This window comes from Spinacia oleracea, chromosome 3 (assembly GCF_020520425.1).
Source record: "Spinacia oleracea cultivar Varoflay chromosome 3, BTI_SOV_V1, whole genome shotgun sequence".
NCBI classification, from domain to species: domain Eukaryota; kingdom Viridiplantae; phylum Streptophyta; class Magnoliopsida; order Caryophyllales; family Amaranthaceae; genus Spinacia; species Spinacia oleracea.
In genome coordinates, this window is record NC_079489.1 from 73,634,730 (window position 1) to 73,645,581 (window position 10,852).

A 10,852-nucleotide genomic window follows, 5' to 3' on the forward strand; every position below is an offset into this window, starting at 1 on the left:
AGCTTGTTCTTGCCAATGGTTAACTCCAAAGGGATCTTGCTTGATCCTTTGCCAGTGTTTATGCGTGTAGCATCAACATTTAGCATATCTTTATTTCCTTGAATCAAGAACTATTCATATGCACCTTTTCAAGTACCAATAGTTATTGCTATATGTTCTTCATGCCTAAAGCCATACGATACGTTTTTGGCGATCCTCATATTATATCATATATGATAAATTCTTTTGCAGAATAATTCTCAATTGAATTCTATTCATGTAACTTTAGCTATCCAATTTCAGTAGATACTGAATCCAGCTAAATTCTTTGACATATAATATAGGTGAAGAATCTCATTAGATTCTTTGATGTTTAACTTAGTAAATGCTTATACATAGTTCAAACATTCATTACTTAGATTTATTCATATGGGTCGAATATCTCCAATGGAGTCTTTCGTGTTTGATTTAGTAAATGCCATTACTTATAATCTAAAACAATATTATAAGATCTTTGTAAATAGATCTTAATACCCAGTATATACTAAGTTTCGCCTTGGTCCATCATTGATGAATAATTCCAAATCTAAGTCATTAGCATTTGAATGTTATTTCACAATAGATAGATATGTGTGCGATACACATAGGACCAATTAAGTTTTACGTACTCCCACTAAACTTCTTATATATCTATAAGAATCGTGTACATTTTATGAAACTCAAAATACTTATTAGCTTCACTAAAATACAGTTCCAATTCCCTATTGCTTGCTTAAATCTGTACTTAAATTTCATAAGCTAGCTTTCTTTTCAAGTATTTATTTGGATCCACAAATCCTATGACATGCCAAGTACATAGTTTCTTCCAACAATTGATTGAGGAAAATGTTTTGTCATCCAATTTCCATATGTACCAATATGCAATCAATGCTTGAATTATAGACTTGAGCATTACGATTATGCATGAGGTTTCAACACAATCCACGTCGTGAATTTGCTTTTAACCTTTAGCAACTAATCTAGCTTTGTGTGAAGACACAATTTCATGTTTGATGGTTTTTATCCTCAAAACAAACTTGCAACCAATAGGTGTGAAACTATTCTTGCAAATCAACAAAATGTCAATTTTGTCATCAAAACATTGATTCTGTTTTATGGCCTTTAACCATTTAAAACATTTGAGTATATATATGGCCTCTAACCATTTTAGGGAATCTGATTTTCATCATAGCTTTTTTACAAGTCACAAACTCATTAATCTACATGATAATAGTTTGACTGCAATTTGTAGGTTTCTTCACTATCTAATTTAAGAATCTTATAGTTTTAGTGACCTGGACTCTATGTTTCTTGGGTATAGAACATCAAACAATAGAATATCAACAGACACTTAAAAGTCTTTTGAATATTCTGTTCTCCTTGAAGCACTTGTAAAGTCTTTCTAAGAGATGTCTATTCTTTAAAGCCACTTCTAAAGTCCTTAAAGAAAAAGTGTTCGGATTTTCTGAAGAACTTCGAAAAGCCCCCGGAACGTCCGTTTATGTTTGTTGTTCGCCTCGAAGACTTTCGAGGTCTACTTTCTCCCACTTGTCATTTTGGAAACGAATCTCCAAAAGGACACTATTTCGAGCAAACAAACATTATATTCTCGACAGCAACAATAATCAAATGCAAACACACGAATTATAACATTTAAAGAATCCGGTTTCTTTTCTCCTAAGTTTCCTCTCTCGGTGCACGTTAGCTTAACGTGAGCCGTAGCCATGGCAAGAAAAACTTGGTTGAAAACTCAAGGAAACAGGCATGGAAATGGCAATGGAAGACCACGAGGACCATCTTCGGATTCTCAAGCGCTGAAAACTCGTTCGATGGACGAAGTTCTGGGTGTAGAGGCATTGGATTTTGGTGTTGAGAATGAAGTCTTCACTCCAGAATCTGGGTTGCGACATCTTCAAATTCGATCAGAAGTAAGGCATTCATTCAATGAATTTATGGAAGTCATCCATGGTTCAGCAAGCCAGGTGAATACAGGTATTTCTCGATCTAATTTGGGCATTGGTATGGTTTCAATACCCATTTTACAACAAATTGATGATGCTGCTAAATCTGATAATCATAGTGATAATCATAGTGAATCAAATGTTGATCATAATGATGCGATTCCATCAATAGTGAATTCAGTTCAGATTGAAATAGATGATATACAGGATGAGATCGATTTCTGGAATTCTGCTGTTGTTTGTTATGTAGTGGGTGCAAACCCTCCTGTTCATGTGATGGAAGGATATTTTAGGAGAATATGGAGGAATCTTAAGGTGGATAAAGTAGTCATGGTGAAGAAAGGACTCTTTCTGGTACGATTTATGACAATGGAGGCAAGGGATAAAGTGCTAACTGGTCATTACTTCTTTGATAAGAAGTCCCTAATTGTTAGACCCTGGTCTGTTGATATGGACATGGAAAAGGAAGAAGTACAGGTTATCCCTATTTGGATTCAATTGAGATTGAATTTCAAGTATTGGGGTGAAAAAGCTCTGTTTAAAATAGTGGGGAAAATAGGCAGACCAGTTAAGAGAGATTCAGCCACCATTAATAGGGATAAATTGCATTTTGCTAGAGTTATGGTGGAGGTGCCAATGAACCAGAAACTACCTGAGACTGTATCTTTTGTGAATGAGCATGGCATGATGACTCGGGTAGATTTGAGATATGAATGGAGGCCAACACTATGTGATAAATGTCAGTTGATTGGGCATACTGAATCAGAATGCAGACAGAATAAAACTAAGAAAGTGTGGGTGCAGAAACAGGTACAACCTGTACATCAAGTGAGATCCCAAGTGGTGGAAGTGGATCAAGAGGGGTTTCAGAGGGCACTTAGACCAATAAGGGTGAGAGTTTCCTCTGTGGAACCTACCCAAACTGCAAATCCATTCCAATTACTTCATGATGAGCAGCAGGAGCAAGCTTCTCCACAGATGCAGGACAGTTCTGGTGATCATATGTGTGTGAGTGAACAGGTGGGGAGATTAACTGGAAGAGGGAACTCTTCTTCTCCTCATGGATAGGATCTTAAGGTGGAATGTTAGGGGACTCAATTCAATCCAGAAGCAGGGTGAAGTGTGTAGATTCATTCAGCAGCATGGGATTGGATTGGTTGGTCTCCTTGAGCACAAGGTAAAGTTGCCAAATCTGGGTAAGCTTTATCAGAAGATTTTCTCTGGTTGGTGTTTCACTAGTAACTCGAGCTTCCATCCCGGAGGTAGAATAATTGTGGCTTGGAATCCTGGCAGTTTTACTGTCAGTATTTTATTTGTTACAGCTCAGCATATTCACTGTCATGTTACTCCCATGAGTGGTATGCCAGGCTTCTTTTGCACTTTTGTGTATGCTTTCAATGATAGTAAGCAGATAGAGATTTTATGGAGAGATTTGAGGGTCCTGAATACTCAGGAAGCTTGGATTCTATGTGGAGACTTTAACTGTGTTATGAACACAGAGGAGAGGATTGGTTCTACTGTTAGACAATCTGAAATTGTTGACATAAATTCTTGTATGCATAGCTGTGGTATGGAAGACATCAAAGTAGTGGTCATTTCTTTACCTGGAACAATAAACAGGAAGGAGCTAATAGGGTTTTTTCTAAGTTGGATAGGGTTCTTGCCAACACTAAGTGGCATGATTCTTAGGCCCTGTTCTTTTTGGCTTAATTTCAGCTTCAGGACTTATTTGGCAGTTCAGTTCAATTCAGTTCAGTTCAGGAGCATTCAGTTCAGTTCAGTTCAGTTCAGTTCAGTTCGGTTCAGTTCGGTTCAGTTCAGTTCAGTTCAGGAGCATTAAGTTCAGTTCAGTTTAATTCAATTCAATTTAATTTAATAATATTAATATTAATAATAATAATAATTATTATTATTATTATTATTATTATATTATTATTATTATTATTAATTATATTATTATTTATATTTATATTATTATATTATTATATTACTTATTATTATTATTATTATTATTATTATTTATAACTAATTATTTATTAATAATTAATATTATTTATTAATTAGTTACGGATTATTAGTTATTAAATATTTAGTTATTCGAAGTAGTTATTAAAAATGAATTATTATTATTATTAACATTTATCATTTATTGTAATTATTGAGTAATCAATTACAGATAATTATTATTATTTATTATATAGTTATTTAGTTATTAATTAATAATTATTAATTAGTTATTAGTTAACATTTATTATTATTAATTATTAATTGTTAATTATTAATTATTAATTATTAATTATTAATTATTAATTATTAATTATTAATTATTAATTATTAATTATTATTATTAATTATTAATTATTAATTATTAATTATTAATTATTAATTATTAATTATTAATTATTAATTATTAATTATTAATTATTAATTATTAATTATTAATTATTAATTATTAATTATTAATTATTATATTAATTATTAATTATTATTATTAATTATTAATTATTAATTATTAATTATTAATTATTAATTATTAATTATTAATTATTAATTATTAATTATAATTATTAATTATTATTATTAATTATAATTATTAATTATTAATTATTAATTATTAATTATTAATTATTAATTATTAATTATTAATTATTAATTATTAATTATTAATTACTTAATTATTAATTATTAATTATTAATTATTAATTATTAATTATTATATTAATATTAATTATTATTAATTATTAATTATTAATTATTAATTATTAATTATTAATTATTAATTATTAATTATTAATTATTAATTATTAATTATTAATTATTAATTATTAATTATTAATTATTAATTATTAATTATTAATTATTAATTATTAATTATTAATTATTAATTATTATTATTAATTATTAATTATTAATTATTATTATTAATTATTAATTATTAATTATTAATTATAATTATTAATTATTAATTATTAATTATTAATTATTAATTATTAATTATTAATTATTAATTATTAATTATTAATTATTAATTATTAATTATTAATTATATTATTATTATTAATTATTAATTATTAATTATTAATTATTAATTATTAATTATTAATTATTAATTATTAATTATTATTATTAATTATTAATTATTAGTTATTAATTATTAGTTATTAATTATTAATTATTAATTATTAATTATTAATTATTAATTATTAATTTATAATTATTAATTATTAATTATTAATTATTATTATTATTATTAATTATTATTATAATTATAATTATTAATTATTAATTATTAATTATTAATTATTAATTATTAATTATTTATTTATTATTTTATTATTAATTATTAATTATTATTATTACTTATTATTATTTATTATTTATTATTTATTATTTATTATTTATTATTTATTATTTATTTATTATTTATTATTTATTATTTATTATTTCATTATTATTATTATTATTATTTATTATTTATTATTTATTATTTATTGTAATTATTGAGTAATCAATTACAGATAATTATTATTATTTATTATATAGTTATTTAGTTATTAATTAATAATTAATAATTAGTTATTAGTTAACATTTATATTATTAATTATTATTATTAATTATTAATTATTAATTATTAATTATTATTATTAATTATTAATTATTAATTATTAATTATATTATTAATTATTAATTATTAATTATTATTATTATTATTAGTTATTAATTATTAATTATTAATTATTAATTATTAATTATTATTATTAATTATTAATTATTAATTATTAATTATTAATTATTAATTATTAATTATTAATTATTATTATTAATTATTAATTATTAATTATTAATTATTAATTATTAATTATTAATTATTAATTATTAATTATTAATTATTAATTATTAATTATTAATTATTAATTATTAATTATTAATTATTAATTATTAATTATTAATTATTAATTATTAATTATTAATTATTAATTATTAATTATTAATTATTATTATTAATTATTAATTATTAATTATTAATTATTAATTATTAATTATTAATTATTAATTATTAATTATTAATTATTAATTATTAATTATTAATTATTAATTATTAATTATTAATTATTAATTATTAATTATTAATTATTAATTATTAATTATTAATTATTAATTATTAATTATTAATTATTAATTATTAATTATTAATTATTAATTATTAATTATTATTATTTAATTATTAATTATTAATTATTAATTATTAATTATTAATTATTAATTATTAATTATTAATTATTAATTATTAATTATTAATTATTAATTATTAATTATTAATTATTAATTATTAATTATTAATTATTAATTATTAATTATTAATTATTAATTATTAATTATTAATTATTAATTATTAATTATTAATTATTAATTATTAATTATTAATTATTAATTATTAATTATTAATTATTAATTATTAATTATTAATTATTAATTATTAATTATTAATTATTAATTATTAATTATTATATTATTATTATTATTTATTATTTATTATTATTATTATTATTATTATTATTATTTATTATTTATTATTTATTATTTATTATTTATTATTTATTATTTATTATTTATTATTTATTATTTATTATTTATTATTTATTATTTATTATTTATTATTTATTATTTATTATTTATTATTTATTATTATTATTTATTATTTATTATTTATTATTTATTATTTATTATTTATTATTTATTATTTATTATTTATTATTTATTATTATTATTATTTATTATTTATTATTTATTATTTATTATTTATTATTTATTATTATTATTTATTATTTATTATTTATTATTATTATTTATTATTTATTATTTATTATTTATTATTTATTATTTATTATTTATTATTTATTATTTATTATTTATTATTTATTATTTATTATTTATTATTTATTTCGGTAATATAATCAGTTCAGTTCAGTTCAGTTCAGGAGCATTCAGTTCAGTTCAGTTCAGTTCAGTTCAGTTCAATTCAATTCAGTTCAATTCAGTTCAGTTCAGCTCTAAAGAACAGGGCCTTATTCTGCTGCAGAAGTATGTTTTCTGAGTGAAGGTTCTTTTGATCACTCTCCTGGATTGATCACTGTCTATCCTAAGAATAATGGAGGGAAAAAACCTTTCAAGTACTTCACTATGTGGAAAAGTGCTCCAAATTTTAGTGAGATTGTTAAAACTCAATGGGATAGACCTATCTTTGGAAGTAAAATGTTTGTATTGGTGTCCAAGTTGAAGACAGTGAAGCTTGCTTTGAAAGAGCTTAATAAGACTGGTTTCTCTGATGTGCATGCAGCAGATTTGAAGGCTTATTATGATTTATTAGCTGCTCAGGAAGCTATTCATCTCCATCCTGCTAATCATTCACTAGCTAATGAAGAGTTAGATGCTATCAAGAATTATAAACATAAACATCAGGTTTATTTGGATTTTCTGAGGCAAAAATCTAAAGTTGAGTGGATTAAGAATGGGGATGAGAATACTGCTTTGATTCATCAAAGTATAAAAAGAAGAAATCTGCAGAATCAAGTGTACAGTATTCATGATAAGAATGGAGTTTGGAGAGACAATCCAACTGAAGTTACTGATGCTTTCTTGGAGTATTATGGATGTTTGTTGGGAGGAGATGTTACTCAAAGAGCTGAGGTTCTTTCTCATATTGTTCAAACTGGTCCTCTGGTTACAGATAATCACAGAGCTATTCTAAATGCTCCTTATACTAGAGAAGAAGTGAAGAATGCTTTATGGTCTATACCTGGTGTTAAAGCACCAGGGCCAGATGGCTTTGGCTCCTTCTTTTATACAGATGCATGGCACATAGTGGGTGATGATGTGATTGCTGCTGTTTTAGATGTGCTGCAAAGTGGTAAACTTTTGAAAGAGCTTAATCATACTGTAATTACTCTAATTCCTAAAACTAAGTGCCCTAAAAATGTGAGTGAATACAGACCTATTTCTTGATGTAATACTTTATACAAATGTGTTACCAAGGTATTATGTGGGAGATTGAGAAAGATTCTGCCTGATCTCATCCTGGAGAATCGGGGTGGTTTTGTACATGGGAGGTATATTGTCCACAATATCATGGTGATCCAGGATTTAGTTAAGCAGTATGGTAGGAAATCAGTGAAGCCTAGCTATTTGATGAAAAAATATCATGGTGATGCAGGATTTAGTTAAGCAGTATGGTAGGAAATCAGTGAAGCCTAGCTATTTGATGAAAATAGATTTACAGAAGGCATATGATACAGTGGATTAGGGGTTTCTGAAAACTATGCTTGAGCAGTTGGGGTTCCCTAATTCTTTTGTGCAGATTGTAATGGAGTGTGTTACTACTCCAATGTTTTCCTTGATGGTGAATGGCTCAATGCAAGGCTTTTTCAAATCCAAGAGAGGTCTGAGACAAGGTGATCCCATGTCACCCTTGTTATTTTGTCATGTGTATGGAATATTTATCAAGAATTCTTCAGAAAATGAGTGCTCTTCCCCAGTTTCAGTTTCACCCAAGATGCAAAGATATCAGACTCACTCACTTGTGTTTTGTTGATGATCTAATCCTGTGTAGCAAAGGTGACTATCCTTCCATTTATCTCCTGTTGCAAGCTTTTAAATTGTTCTCCACAACTTCTGGTTTGTCTGCTAACATTCAAAAGTCCTCTGTGTATTGTCATGGTATGCCTGAATCTGATGTAGCTAGAGTGATTGCTGCTTCTGGTTTCACTAGAAGTACTTTACCCTTTAAGTATATGGGAGTTCCAATCTGTTCAAAGAAAATTACTGCAGCTCAATGTGAGATGTTGGTGGACAAAATGACTGCTAGAATCAAAGTGTGGAGTTCTAGAAATCTCTCTTATACAGCTAGGATGCAGTTGATCAATGTTGTTTTACTTAGTATTCATATGTACTGGTCCTAGATTAATATCTTGCCCAAGAGTGTCCTAAAAAATATTACCAAAATTTGTAGATATTTCTTATGGAGTGGACAGGCTTATAGCTCTAAGCCAAGTTACATAGCTTGGGAGCAGACTTGCTGTGATAAGAATCAAGGTGGTCTTGGTTTTAAGAATGTGGTGGTGTGGAATGTGGCTAACCTGGGGAAGTATGTTTGGGCTGTAGCCAATAAACAAGATAATATCTGGATAAAATGGATCAACTCAGTCTATGTTAATGATGGGGATTGGTGGGATTTTGTCCCCACCAGTTCTTCCAGTTGGTACTGGAAGAAAATCTGTGATACTAAGGAAAAGATTAAGCAGGTGTTTACTGCTACTGAGTTCTGCAATATGCCTAAGTATTATGTGAAAATGGTGTACAATAAACTCAATGCTTCCAAGCCTATGGTTCACTAGGATAGGATGGTGTGGAACAGGCTTACTGTGCCAAAACATAGATTCATTTCTTGGTTGGCAATTCAGCATAGACTGCAAACAACTGCAAAAATGGCAAAAATTGGAGTTAGTTCAACTTCAGATTGTCTCCTCTGTGGTCAAGCTCCTGAAGATCATGATCACTTGTTTTTCAGGTGTCCTTATAGTAGCAGATGCCTTGCTGATTTGAAGAGTTGGTTGGGGATCCAAAGCTCTCTTAATACCTTACAGAGAGGATTCAGGCAATTGTCTAATTGCAACAGTTCCAGATTTAAGAAAAGTGTTATGTATGCTAGCATTGTTGCTTTGATCTATCTGATCTGGAGGAGTAGAAATAGGAGCTTCTGGGATAAAGCTTTCCCTACTGTTCTAAATGTAATGACTGTGTTAAAACAGATTGTTAAGAGTAGAGTAATGGCTGTTATGCCAAAGAATGTAAGTAGAAAGGATAGTTTGTGGTTTCAGAATCTCTGAAACTTAGCTGTTGTGCTTTCTCTTGTGAGGAATGGTCCAACCTAGTTGGTTTGTTCCCCTTGAGTTAGCCTAGGTTGTATTTTGTTTGTGGAAATTAATATTATCCTTACTTGCTTAGCAAAAAAAACATTATATTCTCAAAAATTCGTGGTAGAAACAATACCCTTGTGTCTCATTTGAATAAATCACAATGAAACATATATCCATACTTGGGCCTTAGTTTGTCGAATAACAAACACTAAGCTCCCACTGAGTTTAGAAACTCTTTAGATATATTTATTATTGAAAAGATATTCTGAAATTACTTTTCAATAGCTTTGATGAATTTGGTTTAGTTTGGTGGTAATTGAGCATTTTGTTTAGAAATTATAGGAAAAATCTTTATGATTCATCATTGATCGAACCAAGTACTAATTGACTTCGATCATTCCAATTTAGATATACCATATCTTATGGAGCTCAATTGTGAAATTACAATACACAATCATTGATGAACATATTTGGTATAAGTAATGATCAACATGATCTAACCTAGATCTTTATGACTTCTTGCCGTGTGGATTTCATACTTCTGAATCTTTAAAATCAAACAGATTCAAACTTATATCACTTTGAGTAAATAAACCAATATTCACTCAAATCTAGGTGAAATAATAAAGTCATAAAATCTTTCTTTAGCTTTGAACTCTATTGTCTAGGTGTTCTAACAATAGTTCATATCTTTTGTTACTTTCAATAATGAAGACTAGCTTGTCTTGAATGATCTAGAAATCAATCAACTTTCAAAAGTCCATCAAAATAGAGCTTTTGAATGTTAACTTGTTGATATGGTCTAAGTAACAAAGCCAAAGATTAGTGGAACTCAAATCAAGGGGTTGATTTGAACCTAGTAAAGTTCTTATTGTTAAAGAGTTGTTTGTTTTAATCAAGCATAATTACTCAACTCGTAAATGACCATTTTATTCAAGTAAACAAACAAACATTGTTTT

General features: G+C 26.5%; 1 protein-coding gene across 1 annotated transcript; it reads left to right on the top strand.

The window, feature by feature from the left end:
• Positions 1-1,742: 1,742 nt before the first annotated feature.
• LOC110788356 (uncharacterized) lies at positions 1,743-9,371 on the top strand. Its single transcript, XM_056839247.1, has 7 exons — positions 1,743-2,999; positions 3,088-3,673; positions 7,082-7,917; positions 8,014-8,182; positions 8,336-8,429; positions 8,588-8,923; positions 8,987-9,371. The coding sequence occupies exons 1-7, from the start codon at positions 1,743-1,745 to the stop codon at positions 9,369-9,371; spliced, it is 3,663 nt and encodes a 1,220-aa protein (XP_056695225.1).
• The last annotated feature ends 1,481 nt before the right edge of the window (positions 9,372-10,852 follow it).

Coding starts and splice junctions, on each gene's coding strand:
- LOC110788356 (XM_056839247.1), top strand. CDS start 1,743: ATGGCAAGAAAAACTTGGTTGAAAACTCAAGGAAACAGGCATGGAAAT. Junction 8,183..8,335: donor TTTGATGAAAAAATATCATG/GTGATGCAGGAT, acceptor TCTTTTGTGCAG/ATTGTAATGGAGTGTGTTAC. Junction 8,430..8,587: donor CAAGAGAGGTCTGAGACAAG/GTGATCCCATGT, acceptor AATCCTGTGTAG/CAAAGGTGACTATCCTTCCA.